Source organism: Schistocerca piceifrons, chromosome 1, assembly GCF_021461385.2.
Source record: "Schistocerca piceifrons isolate TAMUIC-IGC-003096 chromosome 1, iqSchPice1.1, whole genome shotgun sequence".
Taxonomy (NCBI): domain Eukaryota; kingdom Metazoa; phylum Arthropoda; class Insecta; order Orthoptera; family Acrididae; genus Schistocerca; species Schistocerca piceifrons.
The window spans coordinates 829,614,492-829,634,716 of NC_060138.1; the positions used below are offsets into that span (position 1 = coordinate 829,614,492).

The 20,225-nt window shown below is 46.0% G+C and overlaps 1 protein-coding gene across 2 annotated transcripts in view; it reads right to left on the reverse strand.

Annotated features, from left to right (window-relative positions):
* Positions 1 to 20,225, reverse strand: part of LOC124714599 (protein outspread) — a 758,909-nt gene that overhangs the window by 153,471 nt on the left and 585,213 nt on the right. For both annotated transcript variants that reach the window (XM_047243036.1, XM_047243037.1), the window contains exon 3: positions 18,038 to 18,103. In XM_047243036.1, the coding sequence (XP_047098992.1) occupies positions 18,038 to 18,103 (66 nt within the window). The remainder of the gene's footprint in view (positions 1 to 18,037; positions 18,104 to 20,225) is intronic.

The window sequence follows — 20,225 nt, forward strand, 5'->3', positions numbered from 1 at the left end:
ACGATGGTTGGTTTTGACATAATGCAATGAAAGTGTTGCTCATAAACAGTAGCTTATTAAGACCTCTACATTAAAATGTTGTCCATAATAGCTTGTTCTTCTCAGAGTTACACTGTTGTTGATACGAAGCAACAAGCTACGAAAACCTGTCTTTAGAGAAGACAAACAAACTGTGAGGATTCGGTAGTCACTTGCTCACATATATTAATAGAGTGGCTGAAATACTGAAATAGTTGAACCTAGCAGGTAACATACAGCATTTTTACTACACAATGTGAGGAACGAACGGGTGAGTAGTGTCAGTGCGTGCAAAGAACGCTTCCTGGTTGGCCACCCGGGTAGGGCAGAAGTGTGTCTTCGTCGCGTGTTTAATTAAGATAAAATGTCAATTTCTGCTGACGTACGTTGTACTAGTTTAATAATACTTGTATAGTATATGCAGCATATTATTCGTGTAACGTTAATATCACTAATGATGTGAATGAACAATAAATACTACGCAAAACTTAGAACTACGTCTGGTGATTCCATAGTTTATTGGTTGCATATATAAAAAAAGTAACGTTTTTCACCGTCACCCCCCTTGTTCGCCCTCCCTCCCCTCTCTGCAACCTAAGTTACACCGCCGTAGAGATGGCAGGAAGTCACAATGCAATCACCTAAACACACAACTGTCGGAAAAGAAGACCATGGCAGCAGCAGAATTAGATAAACGAGGGCAGATTATGAAGAGTAGACACAAGCGCTCTTTCCGCGTGGGATCCATCAAGGAAACAGGCAGTGTGACGGAGTGTACTGCGGCACAGCATATCCTTCACCACACACTGGCAGCTTTAGATCTACACTTGTACCACTTTCACTGCCGTTAATCCCACACCGCCCTCAATCCGATGTGCTATACCAGTGGTCACGTCTCTAGAAGTGATCAAAGCGTGTGAAACACTATGTGATCAAAATCAGAGTTTCCAAAACTGTGTTCCGCGTTACATTAGTGTTCTGTGAGAAATGATTAAGTGCTCCGCGAAAAGCTATTAATAAAACGTTTTTGGCCGGCCGGTGTGGCCGTGCGGTTAAAGGCGCTTCAGTCTGGAACCGCGTGACCGCTACGGTCGCAGGTTCGAATCCTGCCTCGGGCATGGATGTGTGTGATGTCCTTAGGTTAGTTAGGTTTAATTAGTTCTAAATTCTAGGCGACTGATGACCTCAGAAGTTAAGTCGCATAGTGCTCAGAGCCATTTTAAAACGTTTTTGTTCGGCGTATTGCTGATATTAATAACTTTTTACAATTTCTTATGCTTGTTGTGTTACTTGTTATTATTTAAAATTGAAATAATCCCTGAGTAAAACAAGTTCTCTTTTTTTTTATTTAGAATTTTGTTAATCTTCAAAATAAGGTGTTCTGTCAAAGGGCCAGGATTTTCAAAGTGCTGCGTCAGAGTAAATGTTTGGGAACCCCTCATCTATATCTATCTACTTACTCTGCAAAATGCTGTGAGGTCGGTACAGAGTGTACTGTCCACTGTACCATATGCTAGGGTTTCTTCTCATCCCAACTGCGTATGGGCATCTCTGCCATTTTTCTAAATTATTCACCTTAAACTAGTTCATGAAACTTCCTAGGAAGACTCTCATAGGAGCTGGCGTGTACCTACAATTGTCTTCCAATTCAGTAATTCTTTTTCCTTCTACTCTCTATCGCGAATCAAACATACGTGTGACCATTCGTGCTGCATCTCTTTGAATAGCTTTAATATCTCTGTTAGTCTTATCTGGTATGGATCCCAGACACTCGAGAAATTTTGTAATATAAGATGCACAAATGTTTTGATAGCAGTCTCCTTTGTAGACTGAATGCATTTTCCCAGCATTCTGTCAATGAACGGGAGTCTGTCACTCGGTTCATCTACGACTGAGCGAATGTCATCATTCCATTTCATACGCATACGTATCAGGTACTTGTATGAATTAAGGATGTTGAAATCACAAAATGGTTCCTCTTGGGATAAAAATAAAGGTTCTTTCCTGTACGAAGGTGCTGCAGACTCCATGATACACAGGTCTTTTGCGCCCAACAATGCAATGCGTCGTATCTCGCGAAACTGTTTGAAAGTGTCACAGTAGTCCTAATCCGCGCTTGGCCACTGGCGTGGTGACGGCGACTATTCTCCTCTCAATATCCACTGCACAGTGCGTAGTCTACAGCGGTGGGCCTGTCGGAGCGTCCCGAGAACCCTCAGCGGTCGGTGACATTAAGCCTCTTAGAGAAACGACGGCGGCGGCGACCACTCGCAGCGAGTGGGGAGCCCGAGGCGGCACTTGGCGGGCTTGCAGTGCCAGCGCGGGCTTCTCTCCTGGCAAGGGGCTTCCAGCGCCCAGGAGCAACTACGCTACGCCGTTCGCAGCGGGGCACCCGTCAAAAGAGGGCCGAAGGGCTGACAGGCATTCGTGTCACACATGACAACGTATTGGCTGGGACAAGTCGCCAAGGCACGGGTGCCAAATAGCAGCTACAGCCCTCTCTTAGAAAGGCTACAGCCTAAATATCAAAACTAATGCCAATTACATTAATTGATTTGGACAGGATTTGTGATTGGTGTAAAGAATGGCAGCTAACTCTAAATATAGATAAATGTAAATTTTGCAGATGACTAGGAAAAAGAACCCCGTAATGCTTGAATACTCCATTAGTAGTGTAGCGCTTGACACAGTCACGTCGAATAAATATTTGTGCGTTACGTTGCAGAGCGATATGAAGTGGGACAAGCATGTAATGGCAGTTGTGGAGAAAGCGGATAGTCGTCTTCGGTTCATTGGTAGAATTTTGGGAAGATGTGGTTCATCTGTAAAGGAGATCGCTTATAAAACTCTAGTACGATCTAATCTTGAGTACTGCTCGAGCGTTTGGGATTCCTATCAGGTCGGATTGAGGGAGGACATAGAAGCAATTCAGAGGCGGGCTGCTAGATTTGTTACTGGTAGGTTTGATCATCACGCGAGTGTTACGGAAATGCCTCAGGAACTCGGGTGGGAGTCTCTGGAGGAAAGGAGGCGTTCTTTTCGTGAATCGCTATTGAGGAAATTTAGAGAACCAGCATTTGAGGCTGACTGGAGTACAATTTTACTACCGCAACTTATATTTCGCGGAAAGACCGCAAAGATAAGGTAAGAGAGATTAGGGCTTGTACAGAGGCATATAGGCAGTCATTTTTCCCTCGTTCTGTTTGGGAGTGCAACAGGAAGAGAAGACGCTAGTTGTGGTACGAGGTACCCTCCGCCACGCACCGTATGGTGGATTGCGGAGTATGTATGTAGGCGTAAATGAAATCGCCACAGCAACTGGCCACATCAGTAAACTGTACACCACTGATACCTTCAACGCATTTATCGGAGTAAAACGTAGTGCTGCAAACAAAGGCGGGAAATCTGTCTCATATACCTTAGGGCAGTGGAAAGGACGCCAAGTTTGGCCGAGAAATACTGTACAGTCCCGATAGCCTTCAGCCTTACTTGGTCACATTTTACGAACTGTAGACTCAGAGGATGTTCGCCGTTAGCTTGGCAAGAGGTGAGTCGGGTGCGGTTCTTGCAAGTCACCCCTGCTTGTGTTGTTGGTCTCTGAGCCACGTGATAGGGACCTAACACAACGGAAAAATTCAAACAAGAGTTGTTCTCTCTCAGTTTTTCGCAGTCCTTGAGTTACGTGACAGTTTGCGGCCCGTCTCTCCACCGCTGCCGGTGCACCGACATATGAGTACCTTCCGTAAGTTAAGTAGTACAGTCATTGTCTCCGCCCCATTTGCTGAAGCCGGCACGGTAGCTCAGCGTGTTCGGTCAGAGGGCTGCTTGCCCTTTGTAATAATAATAAAAACTGAGTAAAGGAATCAACGATCAGCTTGAACGGATGTCTAGTGATGCCCGCCTAGACCAAACGCATCGAACTAAATCACAAAAAGAAAAAAAAAATAGAAAATGTCAGCGCGTTGGACTGCCACGCACGAGGATCCGGGTTCGATTCTCGGCTGGGGCGGGATGTTTTCTCCCCTCAGGCACTGGGTGTTGTGCTGTCATCATCATTTCGTCCCCATTGTCGACGCGCAGGTCGCCCAATGTGGCGTCACCCTCAATAAGCCCTGCACTTGGCGGCCGAACTTCCCGTCTGGGAACTCCCGGCCACTGACGCCATACGTTCATTTCCATTTTTACCGTCATTTTCTCTATCGCGTAATACAACATCATTTTCATTCCGGTGTGGCCCTTCTTGAAGTGACTTCTGGGGCGACTTTCTGCAGCAGTGTATTTTGCTGGAACTGTACTCTGTTTTTTCAATGACAAATGTATCTTATTATTGGGGCCAGTAACGGCGGTAGGGAGAAGCTACCTTATTCCTTGCAAGATATGGTGATTATCAGTAAAACAACACGGCAAGAATCTCTCCTGCAAGTAGGGAAAAAAAGCCGCATTGCCTTGCGAGGGATAAATTATTTCACAACCTTAGTTGAAGGGGAATTAATGTCACTTGCACGACAACATCTGCACCAGTTACCGCCCACCTAATCCAGCTCCTCCATCCCCGCCATACTCCTGTTAACTGGTGGACACAGATGAGTCCTCTACCCTGCTGTATACGTCATATAGCTTTAAATGTGTCGCTAAGGTTAAAAAGTCATAATTAGTCACTGCTCTGTAGCAACCCTCTGGCATTCAGATAAATTCCTAGATACAGTCACTGGACTGGAAATATATACAGCTAATAACCGTTTTTAAACTGGCTCTTTTTGCAACGTCGTCGCAAAACACGCAGAAGAAAAAGTTTTAGGATGTCGATTCAAAGATGTGTGTCAAAAAGCCACACCAAAATTACACTAGCTTCCACGGAAATACGGTTCATCCCCATTGTAATAAACTGCTCTCAGTTTGTTTCGCTGAACAGATCCTGTTCTAAAGGCACCAGATCTAAGTCAATGGTGCCACTGTACACTCTACTTTGAAAGTCTCAACCCTTGTTCAACAAAGATGCTGCCATAAAATAACGCGCGCCTCTCCAAAAGTCTCTCTCTCTCTCTCTCTCTCTCTCTCTCTCTCTCTCTCTCTCTCTCTCTCTCTCTACACACACACACACACACACACACACACACACCCCTCACTCGAAGCAGCCAGCAGCAAACGGTAAAACTGTAAGCCCGTAGGATATGCTTCTTCCCTGAATCATATTCTTTTGTTAAGAATAACCCTTGAAATTTGTTGAAACTTTGAGAATTTTTAGCATAATATCAAAGAAGAGTGTTTTTTTTCGTTCACGTAATTTATCACCGTATGACCCACTCCATTCGGAACTGACGCCTGACAGAATCACTCTTAACGTACAATAGGCGCCATCGACGACATCAAAAAGATCTTCCATCATCTTGGTATTTCGGGCACACAGGTACGAAAATGGTTCAAACGGTTCTGAGCACTATGGGACTTAACAGCTGAGGTCATCAGTCCCCTAGAACTTAGAACTACTTAAACCTACTAACCTAAGGACATCACACACATCCATGCCCGAGGCAGGATTCGGACCTGCGACCGTAGCAGCAGCTCGGTTCCAGACTGAAGCGCCTAGAACCACTCGGCCACACACAGGCACGTTTAACAATTGGAGGGGACATGCAAAAATCGCATAGGGGTTGCCTTTATCGTGGGGTTCAACCGCTTAAGCTCAGTGTATGTCGGTACTATGAAGTAAGCGAAGTCCGAGAAAATCTGTTACGGACAATGGAGAGGATGAGAATCGACTGAAAAAGATTAACAACAGGAGCTAACACTGAAATTTTGATGCTTCAACCAGGTCTGTATTACTTTCAGAGAAAGACTTTTTTGCCCATTTCAATACCGTAGACATCAGAAGAGGCTACATAAACTGACACGTATGCATCATTCTTTGTGGCAGTCTTTCTGTTGAACGGGAACGACAGCCGTCTGAAAGTTAAAACAGAAAATGTCATCTTATTGCCAGACATTTGGCCAGCTCCCCAAAAGCGAATGCCTTTCACCCTATGAACCTGTGAATCCTATAATGTGGTGCCGCTTAGTTATATATCCATTTGGTCATGAGTTGCCAGTGGCGAATATCCTTACTTATTGATTATTCTATGGGCACCACTATCTCACATTCAACACTTCGAACAGACTACCTGCTGTCCAATCGCCAGTGAGTGGACGATCTGGAACAACGCGTCTTCAGCGAAGGTCAATGTGTATACTGGAATGTCCTTAGCAAAAAACAGAGTACTATTGGAGACCACCGGTGCCATCCGGTCGGAGATGTCTTAACACTTGTGAAGCCAATGTGAAATTTATTGAGAACAATGTAATGACAATGGTGATTCAAACGCAACAAGAACAGTAGAAGAAAACTTCGTTACTGCTTGGTCGACTGGTTGTCTGTTCACCACAGAACAGTGTACCCGTTTCAGCAGCGCCGCACTTTCTTGGAGGAGGACAATGGTGACTTTTTTCCCCCGCTGCTGCTGACAAATAGGAGCGCCTTCTCTTGTTTAGCAGTGAACAGAGCGACCACAGGACAAGCTGCGGTTTCGGGCCTCTACCGAGTGAGGCGAAAGGCGCGATTCCTGTAGCGGACGATCCATAGGAATGAAGTTTTCGGCGCGGATGTTGCCTCATTAGCCAGAGGAAGAAAGCTGAAGTACGTTGGCGCGGTCGTTTCAGGTGAAAAGGAACGCCCCAGCCTGTATCAGATCGCTTTCTCGGCGGCGCACGGAGTCCGCCGCAGGCTGTCTGGCTCTCGAGGACTCTTACACGGCCAGTAACGGCCCAGGGACTAGCGGATCCATGACGCGCTCACCGCCAGTGTGCATCTAATTTACGACCCCCCATTATGCCGTTCGTGATTCGCCCCCATGAACTACCCACCCCCCTTCGCCCGGCAGCGCTTAAATTTATTAACGACACGAAGGCCCGGACGTGCCTGTTGCTTCCGTATTGTTCATCTACGGCGCCAACGGTAAACCAGCATATGATACGCTGTTAGGATGGGTATCCGCAGAAATTTGTGTCGGAAGAGGGGCCAGGTTCTAAAATTGTCTTTATGTAAATGAGTTGGTCAATTTCGGACGTGTCATGCCACAAGCCACATAGCGCTACACTTGGCTAAACGTGAGATATTTTTTTGTGTTTTTGGGTGGAATTGCGATAAATCACTTCTGCAAGAAAAATCTGCAAATTATGACTGAAAAAACCACACGAAAATGGTGTAGCACACTACAATATTTATTGTTTTACATTCCAGTTTTCGGCTGTTACGTCATCCCAGAGAGAAAGCTTTTGACAATGTTGATTGGAATACTCTCTTTCAAGTTCTGAAAGTGGCAGGGGTAAATACAGGGAGGGAAAGGCTATTTACAATTTGTACAGAAACCATATGGCAGTTGTAAGAGTCGAGGGGCATGAAAGGGAAGCAGTGGTTGGGAAGGGAGTGGGACAGGGTTGTAGCCTATCCCCGATGTTATTCAATCTGTATATTGAGCAAGCAGTAAAGGAAACAAAAGAAAAATTTGGAGTAGGAATTAAAATCCACGGAGAAGAAATAAAAACTTTGAGGTTCGCCGATGACATTGTAATTCTGGCAGAGACAGCAAAGGACTTGGAAGAGCAGTTGAACGGAATGGACAGTGTCTTGAAAAGAGGATATAAGATGAACATCAGCAAAAGCAAAACGAGGATAATGGAATGTAATCGAATTAAATCGGGTGATACTGTGGGAATTAGATTAGGAAATGAGACGCTTAAAATAGTAGATGAGTTTTGCTATTTGGGGAGCAAAATAACTCATGATGGTCGAAGTAGAGAGGATATAAAATGTAGACTGGCAATGGCAAGGAAAGCGTTTCTGAAGAAAGAGTAATTTGTTAACATCGAGTATAGATTTAAGTGTCAGGAAGTCGCTTCTGAAAGTATTTGTATGGGGTAGAGCCATGTATGGAAGCGAAATGTGGACGATAAATACTTTAGACAAGAAGAGAATAGAAGCTTTCGAAATGTGGTGCTACAGAAGAATGCTGAAGATTAGATGGGTAGATCACATAACTAATGAGGAGGTATTGAATAGAATTGGGGCGAAGAGGAGCTTGTGGCACAACTTGACTAGAGGAAGGGATCGGTTGGTAGGACATATTCTGAGGGATCAAGGGATCACCAATTTAGTACTGGAGGGCAGCGTGGAGGTTAAAAATAGTAGAGGGAGACCAAGAGATGAATACACAAAACAGATTAAGAAGGATGTAGGTTGCAGTAAGTACTGGGAGATGAAGAAGCTTGCACAGGATAGAGTAGCATGGAGAGCTGCATCAAACCAGTCTCTGGGCTGAAGAACACAACAACGTCATCCCAAAGTAAAAAGATGAACAGATGTGGTTGTGAAATTTTTGTGGGATCAAAGGTTTCTACCAGTGCATTTACAAAGTATCTCAGTTGGTTTCCAAAGCAGACAATTATTGAATTTGATTTAGGTCCAAAACTTGAGGAAAATTTCAGTAAAAATACGACGTAAAACAATTTACCTTAAAATGTATGTGACAAATTAAATAATGCACTGCATGACAAAATTACAACAATTTTTCTGAAATTAAAAATACACTCCAGGAAATGGAAAAAAGAACACATTGACACCGGTGTGTCAGACCCACCATACTTGCTCCGGACACTGCGAGAGGGCTGTACAAGCAATGATCACACGCACGGCACAGCGGACACACCAGGAACCGCGGTGTTGGCCGTCGAATGGTGCTAGCTGCGCAGCATTTGTGCACCGCCGCCGTCAGTGTCAGCCAGTTTGCCGTGGCATACGGAGCTCCATCGCAGTCTTTAACACTGGTAGCATGCCGCGACAGCGTGGACGTGAACCGTATGTGCAGTTGACGGACTTTGAGCGAGGGCGTATAGTGGGCATGCGGGAGGCCGGGTGGACGTACCGCCGAATTGCTCAACACGTGGGGCGTGAGGTCTCCACAGTACATCGATGTTGTCGCCAGTGGTCGGCGGAAGGTGCACGTGCCCGTCGACCTGTGACCGGACCGCAGCGACGCACGGATGCACGCCAAGACCGTAGGATCCTACGCAGTGCCGTAGGGGACCGCACCGCCACTTCCCAGCAAATTAGGGGCACTGTTGCTCCTGGGGTATCGGCGAGGACCATTCGCAACCGTCTCCATGAAGCTGGGCTACGGTCCCGCACACCGTTAGGCCGTCTTCCGCTCACGCCCCAACATCGTGCAGCCCGCCTCCAGTGGTGTCGCGACAGGCGTGAATGGAGGGACGAATGGAGACGTGTCGTCTTTAGCGATGAGAGTCGCTTCTGCCTTGGTGCCAATGATGGTCGTATGCGTGTTTGGCGCCGAGCAGGTGAGCGCCACAATCAGGACTGCATACGACCGAGGCACACAGGGCCAACACCCGGCATCATGGTGTGGGGAGCGATCTCCTACACTGGCCGTACACCACTGGTGATCGTCGAGGGGACACTGAATAGTGCACGGTACATCCAAACCGTCATCGAACCCATCGTTCTACCATTCCTAGACCGGCAAGGGAACTTGCTGTTCCAACAGGACAATGCACGTCCGCATGTATCCCGTGCCACCCAACGTGCTCTAGAAGGTGTAAGTCAACTACCCTGGCCAGCAAGATCTCCGGATCTGTCCCCCATTGAGCATGTTTGGGACTGGATGAAGCGTCGTCTTACGCGGTCTGCACGTCCAGCACGAACGCTGGTCCAACTGAGGCGCCAGGTGGAAATGGCATGGCAACCCGTTCCACAGGACTACATCCAGCATCTCTACGATCGTCTCCATGGGAGAATAGCAGCCTGCATTGCTGCGAAAGGTGGATATACACTGTACTAGTGCCGACATTGTGCATGCTCTGTTGCCTGTGTCTATGTGCCTGTGGTTCTGTCAGTGTGATCATGTGATGTATCTGACCCCAGGAATGCGTCAATAAAGTTTCCCCTTCCTGGGACAATGAATTCACGGTGTTCTTATTTCAATTTCCAGGAGTGTAAGTTGAACAATATACAGCAGGCTTCGCTGGAGTGTTCCAAGAGGGTAAGTGAACAAGATAATCTCGTCCGTAACACTTTATTTCAAACAAGAAGGATATTACAAGTGACAGTAAACAGGTAACTGAAACAACTGCAATTATAAAAAGTAAAATGTAGAAGACAAGTGGAACTACAGTAACTGAAACAAAGGAAAATGGAGCGTATGAGTAGGAGGGGTAGTTTACAAAGTGGTCTGGATCGGATTATTAGCAGTATTTGCAGTTAGAAGTGGCGACTGAGGCAACGCGTGTTACATTTCAAACTCATATATTAGAATAAAATTTGAATATAAAATGAGTGCTAGTTCGCCTATGCAACTGGGCCTTTTGACGACGTGCTACAAAAATATTTCACATACTGAGGAGGAAGCACTTTTATATGCTTTCACTCTCCAGTCAGAGGGAGCTGTTCCAGTAACGATCCATGATGCATCAAGACATGTCACCTGGTAGTGCGGCAGAGGAACTCCCAACTGGGAACATTTGGGAGGGGTTTTCAGTTCCGGCAGTTGTCTTAGAACCAACGGAAACCACCCGAAAAGCCTTGGTCAGAATAAGGGGATGGGAACTATTTGTAATTTAATTCTTGGACAAAATGTCTCAGACAAAAATGTGGAAGCCTAAGCCTAGTGTACGTGAAACTACCTTTTCCTGTGTGCACAAAATGAAGTCGGTGGCTTCCTCGACTTGTGCCCTGTACCTGCGCTTCTGCCGTTTTTGCTTGTTGCGTGACTGTGTCAACGGGAGGAAATAATGTGAGTTTATTTTTCTCTCCCGTAAGGCATTACGTACCCCGACAACGGGAACAAACTTAATTTTCGGAAAGAATATGTGTAAGAAAATAATCTTCACCATGGAAAGAGACTCAACATCGTAACATACAACATGTTTCCTAGAATTTTTTGCTGAAACTGATGACTCCGGTACAGTGTAAGTGTGGGATATTTGACACCAATATTGGCCGCTAGCTGCACAACTTTATTTGTTTGCGGAGAGCCTGCTTCCCAGGCATAGTCGAGCAACATATTATTCCCGACCACGTACGTCTCGTGGATTGATCAAGATGAAAAAAGATCAAAGTAGTTAGAGCCAATGTGGAGGTCTTTCCAACGATCATTTGGAATGGGAAAAGACACCACAAGGTGGCTTGCGTAATGCATATCTAGATATAGGCAGAGCAACGAAAGACTGTCTGGATATCTCCGTACATGTTCCAATCGCCCTTTTTTGTTATGATCTCTACGCGAGATGACCTATGCACCAATTCTGCTGCTACCATAGCACACGTCTAATATGGTTCTCTGAATTTATTCCTTAGACGTCACGTTGTCAATACACGATGGCCACCTGAGGAAACTGTCAGCCCACACCGCATCTTACGGAGGCAGGCCTCCCAGAGGCGAGGCACCTGCCGATATTCAGGCAACCATAATTGTACGACAGGAGGGTAAAAGTTCTTGATGGCTTTAGAGACATTTTTCTGCCATTGATGAATTTACGTGTGTGGGGGGAGGGGGGGGGGGGCAGGGAGGGAGGGGGTGCACTCAAACACATTATATAATTGGAGATAAGAAGACGTTTGCAATTTGCCAGGTGAGGGAATGCTTGCTACAAAAATATCCTTTTTAGCGGTCCTCTGCTACGAGAAGTGTGGGAGCGATCGCTGACCCAGGGACAAAATGTCAAGATGGAGGGAAAGGAGAGATTAGCAGGTGCAGCGTCGGAGGTGAAAAATGGACGAGTCTATAGGACAGGCCATCCATTCTTAGCTGAGAGCATGCTGTTTGACAGGCGAAGAAAAGCTGTGCGACAGTAATTTACATGTGCTCTTGCTGCATGAGAATTATTGGTGGCACAAAATAATTAACAAGAAATTTAAACAATAATTTGAGTGGCTGGCGAATCGAGTGTATAGCCGCATCAAAGGGAAGAGCGTTCTGGAGAACGAGCAAAAATCGCCCTCTCTGGCGCCAACTTCGGACGTCCAGCTCCAGCCACTGCCAAAGATGCCTCGCCCGCCGACTCCGTGCCCTCGCCCGACCACGCTACCAGTCGTCTGCAGCGCGTCTTCCTCGCAGATAGCAGCCTCGCCATCGACCGGCAAATGCACTACAGCTCTCTCATCTAAGTCCACCGGCCGTTGTGGCCGAGCGGTTCTAGGCGCTTCAGTCTGGAACCGCGCTGCTGCTACTGTCGGAGGTTCGAATCCTGCCTCGGGCATGGATATGTGTGATGTCCTTAGGTTAGTCAGGTTTAAGCAGTTCTAAGTCTAGGGGACTGATGACCTCAGATGTTAAGTCCCATAGTGCTTAGAGCCATTTGAACCTTTTTTTTTTCGTCTAAGTCCGCCCGCCAGTTCCACTTGCTTTTTAGTAATCACGATTTAAAACCCACGTAACTAATCTCAGATTTTATTACTGGTATTGGGAAATTAGTATTTTTTTGCGAGTAACAGTAGCTTGTATGATGTATTTTTATAACCGTGGTCCAAACGCACTCTTGTTTCTAGAATAAATAATTGTTACTAATCTCCTAACATTTAACATGTAACTACCGCTCTCTAGTGCATACAGGTATACTGTAATTATCAAGTGTTTTGCTAGAGGGTCAATTCCTTTTCCCAATCACTGCCTGTTAGTTCGCTGAGAATCAGTGTCCTTATCTGTTACGATTCACGCAGCGTATCTCTCAGTACATTCGATTTCTGCCGTAGTGCCTACTTCATAAGGGCTCTAAAACACTGGGGCTTTAGTCTGGCATAGATCGCATTGCAGTTTTATATGTCATCTCCTTAAAAACATCTGCTGCACTTTACAAGAAAACTCGTCATAAATCTAAGCATTCCACTTTTATTCTTTCTTGCTGAATTTGAGGTGCTCATTCTACTTTTTTTCCCTTCAAAATTTAACCCTAGGTAGTTAACATAAATAACCGAGGTAAAACAGAGAATGTAAGTTGCAAAAGTCACTTTCATTAAGGCTTGAAATTCTTTGCATTGGATAGATTCAGTTTTTAAAGAACTGTACCCCAGCTCGGATTAGACTTCGACTGGACAGGAACGCGGAGTAGCATGTCGAAAGAAACCCTTTCAGCAGTCTCCTTACATGATTTAGGGATCTACGGAAAACTTCGATGTTAATGACCGTACAGGGCTCTCAACCTCGCTTCTCATGAATGCGATTCCATAACTATTACGTCTTAACAGTCAGTAACTTACCCTTACGCTAAGTTGGCTCATACATTATCTTACTCTTCTGCATATTAACACGCAATTCGAAACCACAACTAATATTTTCCGGAAAGGAAGGAACAATTGCACTTAACGCCACGTCGACGAGGTCATTGCAGTCGGAGCGATTCAGAGAAATCATGGACAAAATGAATCTTTGTGGTCGGACGCGGATTTGAACTGCTGTCCTATCGAATGCGCGTCCGGTATGCTAGCAACTGTATCACCTTGTTCGATAAGGCTGTTTTAGGTGTGTCTCCAGCAGATCAAGTTTTGTCTGAAGCAGAAGCTCATAACCGTTGTATTCCGACAGAAAAAAAAATCATGCACAATTACATGGAAATTTTTTGACGTTAGAACTGAAAATGGAACATCGAAACACGTCATTACTTCACTAGACACATCATCTGTCGCTGGGAGCACTACCTTCCAAACTATCGTTAAGTGGACTCGAGAACGTAGTAAGTTATAAACGGTCTTGCAGCGCATCAGATTGCAAGATGTTCACAAGCTGAACTGTTTGCACCTACAGTACATTTATTTACCAGCTGTATCTGATTAGTTTTCATTGTGTGAAATACTGGGTGTCCATAAATTATCTTTACAACTTAAGACTTTAAAAACTTCAAAACTACAGTACATGTTAGCAAATGGTTTACAACAAGTGATAAGTCGAAGTTGTTTTTACCTTGCAGGTACAGTGCACAATGTCTTGCATACGTGGTTACAACCATACCTCCATAAGGTGCATCTGCACTGAAACCTAAGAACAAATCTCAGCGCGATATGTTTGCAATGGAAGTGTTGGTCAAGACTGACGGAAACAATGAGTTTTCGGAAAAGATTTGATTCTCCGATGAGGCAACGTTTCATGTATCCGCAAACTGAATAGTCATGACGTTTGTATATGGGATTAACAGTATTCTCATGTTAAACGTAAAATGGAAAGAGACAGTTCAAAAGTCGATGCCTGGTGCGGATTGACACACAATCGCATCATGGGTCCATTCTTTTCCTCAAGCCTGCAGTCAACGGTGACATTTATCTGGACATGTTACAAGATTTTGCTGTGCCACAACTGGAACACCTGAAACCTGGTATCGTATTCCAGCAATATGTGGCACCGCCCCACTGGTCCCTAAATGTCCGTCAATTTATAGATGGATAGTTTCCGGCTTGGAGGAGATGGTCCAATTCGATGGTCGCAACGATCCCCTGATCTCACACCACTAGACTTCTTCCTGTGGGGTTTTGTAAGGGATCTGGTGTACTGAACCAAGGTTAGAGACCTACAGGACTTTAATAACACATTTTCAATGCTTTTGAACATGCCATTTTGGAGATCTTCAATCGTACGTGGAGAGACATGTACACTCCTGGAAATGGAAAAAAGAACACATTGACACCGGTGTGTCAGACCCACCATACTTGCTCCGGACACTGCGAGAGGGCTGTACAAGCAATGATCACACGCACGGCACAGCGGACACACCAGGAACCGCGGTGTTGGCCGTCGAATGGCGCTAGCTGCGCAGCATTTGTGCACCGCCGCCGTCAGTGTCAGCCAGTTTGCCGTGGCATACAGAGCTCCATCGCAGTCTTTAACACTGGTAGCATGCCGCGACAGCGTGGACGTGAACCGTATGTGCAGTTGACGGACTTTGAGCGAAGGCGTATAGTGGGCATGCGGGAGGCCGGGTGGACGTACCGCCGAATTGCTCAACACGTGGGGCGTGAGGTCTCCACGGTACATCGATGTTGTCGCCAGTGGTCGGCGGAAGGTGCACGTGCCCGTCGACCTGGGACCGGACCGCAGCGACGCACGGATGCACGCCAAGACCGTAGGATCCTACGCAGTGCCGTAGGGGACCGCACCGCCACTTCCCAGCAAATTACGGACACTGTTGCTCCTGGGATATCGGCGAGGACCATTCGCAACCGTCTCCATGAAGCTGGGCTACGGTCCCGCACACCGTTAGGCCGTCTTCCGCTGACGCCCCAACATCGTGCAGCCCGCCTCCAGTGGTGTCGCGACAGGCGTGAATGGAGGGACGAATGGAGACGTGTCGTCTTCAGCGATGAGAGTCGCTTCTGCCTTGGTGCCAATGATGGTCGTATGCGTGTTTGGCACCGTGCAGGTGAGCGCCACAATCAGGACTGCATACGACGGAGGCACACAGGGCCAACACCCGGCATCATGGTGTGGGGAGCGATCTCCTACACTGGCCGTACACCACTGGTGATCGTCGAGGGGACACTGAATAGTGCACGGTACATCCAAACCCTCATCGAACCCATCGTTCTACCATTCCTAGACCGGCAAGGGAACTTGCTGTTCCAACAGGACAATGCACGTCCGCATGTATCCCGTGCCACCCAACGTGCTCTAGAAGGTGTAAGTCAACTACCCTGGCCAACAAGATCTCCGGATCTGTCCCCCATTGAGCATGTTTGGGACTGGATGAAGCGTCGTCTCACGCGGTCTGCACGTCAAGCACGAATGCTGGTCCAACTGAGGCGCCAGGTGGAAATTGCATGGCAAGCCGTTCCACAGGACTACATCCAGCATCTCTACGATCGTGTCCATGGGAGAATAGCAGCCTGCATTGCTGCGAAAGGTGGATATACACTGTACTAGTGCCGACATTGTGCATGCTCTGTTGCCTGTGTCTATGTGCCTGTGGGTCTGTCAGTGTGATCATGTGATGTATCTGACCCCAGGAATGTGTCAATAAAGTTTCCCCTTCCTGGGACAATGAATTCACGGTGTTCTTATTTCAATTTCCAGGAGTGTAGTTCCGACTAAACGTTATCCATGCCACAAACGGTGCTCACATTTATGTGTATGAATGAGGAAGCAAAACTTCGTGAGTCATCTTATGACATGTTGAAAACCATTTGTTAATATTTAGTATATACTCATCACCCGAAACGTTATGACCACTGCCCATCGCGACGTTGGATGCCACCCCGTGTATTGCGGGCACTGATGCAATAACAAAAGTATGTAAATGGAGCAGACACGGAAGGGGGGGATCACCCTAGCGAAGATAAGGACTACAAATGGGGATATCCACTGAGATAAGCGATTTTGACAATGAGCAGATTATTATTACGCAGGGCCTGTGAACGAACATCTCGAAAACGACGAAGCTGGTCAAATGTACACGTGCTACTGTCGTGGGCTTTTACGGAAAGAGGTAGGAGGACAGTGAAAGTACCACTAGGCGCTAAATGGTTTGACGTCCACGACTCTTCATAGAACGTGGGGCTCGGAGGCTTGTCAGCTCTGTAATGTAGGATAGATGTTGATCTGTGGCATCTTTTCCGAAAGAGAACAATTCTGGAGCACGCACAATTGTTTCGGAGCACACCGTTTATCGTACACTATTGAACATGGGCCTCCACATCAGACCATCCCCATGTGTTCACAAGATGACCCAATGACACTGTCTGTTACGATTGCAACAGTCACGGGACTATTGGGATTCGACTGTCGATCAATGGAAACGTACCGGGTCCTCGGATAACTCACATTTTTGCTATAGTAGGTCGATAGCCGTCTCCACTACCGCCGTCATCAGAGTGAACGGCGGCTCGAAACGTGCTGCGCGCGCTGGTGGAAACAGTTTTATGCTATGGGAGACATTCTCCTGCGTCTGCATGAGACCTATGGTAGTAATCGAAGACACCACGCCGTCTGCGGACAACATGCATCCCTTCATGCTTGATGTCTTCCCCGACGGCGATGTGATCTTTTAGCAACATACTTGCCCGTTTCCCGGAGCCAGAACCGTGCTACAATGGTCTGAGAAGGTTACTGTGAGCTAACGTTGATGTCTCAACAACCAAATTCGCCTGATGTAAATCCTGCGGAACTCATCTGATTGGCTATCCGCCATCACCACGTACGCAAATCAGTGGCCCGTTATTTACGTGAATTACATGACCTACGCATAGACATCTAATGCCACATACCTCCACAAACCTACCAAGAAACTGTCGGATCCCTGATACGCAGAATCACAGATGTATTTCGTTCCAAAGATGGACAAACAAGCTATTAAGCAGGTTGAAATAATTAAATCAAGACCCTAAGATGTCAACAGGCGTTGATATACATCAACGGGGACAGTTGAAAATGTGTGCCCCGACCGGGACTCGAACCTGGGATCGCCTGCTTACATGGTAGACGCTCTATCCATCTGAGCCACCGAGGCCACAGAGAATAGTGCGGCTGCAGGGATTTATCCCTTGCACGCTCCCCATGAGACCCACATTCCCAACTTAATGTCTACACACTATATTCGTAGTGCCCCTAACCAATACGCTCATTACTCGCGGCAGAAAATCTTACGGAGTCCCGTAAGAGTTCGGGCAATGCGTGTGCATCCAGCACAGAACGAGGTGGTCAATGGCCGGTTAACCTTAACTATATGAAGATGGTATCTGCTCTTTCGGTCATATCCGAAAGAACAGATACCATCTTCATATGCTACGCAGGTGGTCGTAATGTTTTGTCTCATCAGTGTAATTTTGAAGGTATTCAAGTCTTATGTTGGAAAGATAATTTAAGCGCACACTGTATATTATCTGTGTGCCAATGGCAATTTCTAGTATCCACCACGGGCCTTCACAATCTTCATTTTTCACGCTTTACTTTCACAAAGACTGTTCAGTAGCTAGTGTCTAGTGGTTGCTGGTACTCACGTGCTCGTCCACAGAGTAGCTGAGCTCCCCGTCGTCGTACAGCACGAACCAGCGGCGCTGCCATCTCTGCAACAAACAGATCCGTTATTTAGTCTCTGGATAACTCAATCGAACACGAATAAGTCAAGGCATGAGGTCCTACGACATTTTGAAATAAAATAAAGCAGTTAGCCGAACGAATAAGAGGAGATTAATGCTGGACGTCCCGTCGACAAAGAGGTCGTTAGTGACAGTGCACAAGCTCGGATTGGGGAAGGGCGGAGAAGAAAAGCGGCCATGCCCTTTCGAAGGAACCAACGCGGCATTTGCTTTAAGCGATTTAGAGAAATCATGGAAAACCTAAATCAGGTTGGCCGGACGCGGGTTTGAACCGTCGCCTTTCCGAATGCCAACCGGACGAATACAACAGATTGTCACGTATATCAGCTCGTAAGACACACACAAATTAATTTCTGTGTGTGATTCTCTGACTTAATGAATTAAATAAGTCTACGGTTGTCTCCGTAACAGAGGCCGCTGATACGCTCGTGCGGCGGTTCTACACTCAGAAGAAGCTGGTTCGAATCATAGTAACGGAAGAAATTTCCACTGATAGTATTTTATCCGGCAAGGAGGGTAGAGGTGATGGCGTGAATTTCCCTAACATCGGACGTTGTGCCCACCGTCATGTAATGCATTTCCAACTTTCACACCGCCTCTCGTGGACTGTCGGCGTGTGCCCCGTGCCGGTACCGAGTTTCACCCTCTCCCCTCCATCGTCGTCGTCGTCATTGTGATCAACAACACATATACCACTCTGCGCTATACACAAACTCATTACAGTCATCTGCTCTAGGCAGTTACACTACACACACCTGGGAAACAGGCCATCAGTGGCGTTAATAGAGAAGCCTCAGACGAGACTGTGAGACGGGGGGAGTTCGTTGTCATCTGCACTGACTGCGCTCTCAGAGGAAGAAGAAGAAGAAGAAGAAAACTCACAGTTGCCAAGTCGCGGCCTCTAGGAATTGTTTACCATGAAAATATCTTTTCAACGTGGTTTCAGCTAAAGAGGGCTACTTTCAGAAAGTTAAAGCTTGGGACAATATTTTGGAAACGGGACCGTTTTAGTTCTAAGACAAGGAAAATTGGATACTACGGAATCCTCACGAATTCCATTATAATTACAACTTATTTTTAGTGTCATAGAAACTAATTAAAAATAAATTTTTGCTATTATCATAAAATGATTAAGATAACTTTTTTTCAAAATTCCACGGTTTCTCCACTCAGGTTAGTGATGCAACTACTTGTACATCAAAGCCACCTGGCCGTCGTTCAACATTACTTCAGTTACCGATAGCAGTTTTTACGTATAATTGTACGTAGATGTCGTTAAATATGGGAAGCCCTCGACCATGGGTCACCAACCAAGCTATTTCGAAGTCGCGAGTTGCCATAAAGTTGTTATTGTTTCATTAATTCGTCGAAGGCCTAATCCATCCAGATAGTTTTGTTACGCAAGTGTAGGATCGAGCGAATTCTACAAACTACATAATTTATATGAAAACTTTTTTTGTACGCATCCGAATACACTTTCGTTCTATTTGATGCTTTATCTATAGAGAACACATAGAGTGACGACACACTTAACAGCACATACACAAGCAAGAGGTGAGGCCTGTCACGTACGTGCTTCGAGGCAGCATCTCTGTAGCAAGGTCACTGCATTAGCGTCCAAAGACGAGCTCAGCTCTGAAAACTAGTCTTTGTTTTTTTTACATAAATATAGCAATACGAAACTTAATTTACAAAATGAAACCCAACATAGAGGACTTTTAGAAGTGTCATGTATATTCGTCATTTATAGTGCCACAAGTGTAAGTATCTACAAAAGGCCAAATAAAAACGTTTTCTGTTTCCAACGATTTTTTTATGGTTCTCAGAAAATTTTTGTTTACATAATGAACCACATGACATAAATTGTTTCGAATTCCTCATTTCAGAATTCTGCGAAGGTAAGCTCTGTGCTTTTCCATTTGAGGCACTGTGAATCATAAGGCCCCCAAAGAACAGAAACAAAGTTTTGAGCAAAAGAAATGTTTATGAAAATCAGATTTATAAACAAACTACCACTCTCATAGGTGTGAACTGTTTTTTCTTAACCAAGTCGCAACATCCTATACTTCCATGAAAAAATAATGTACCC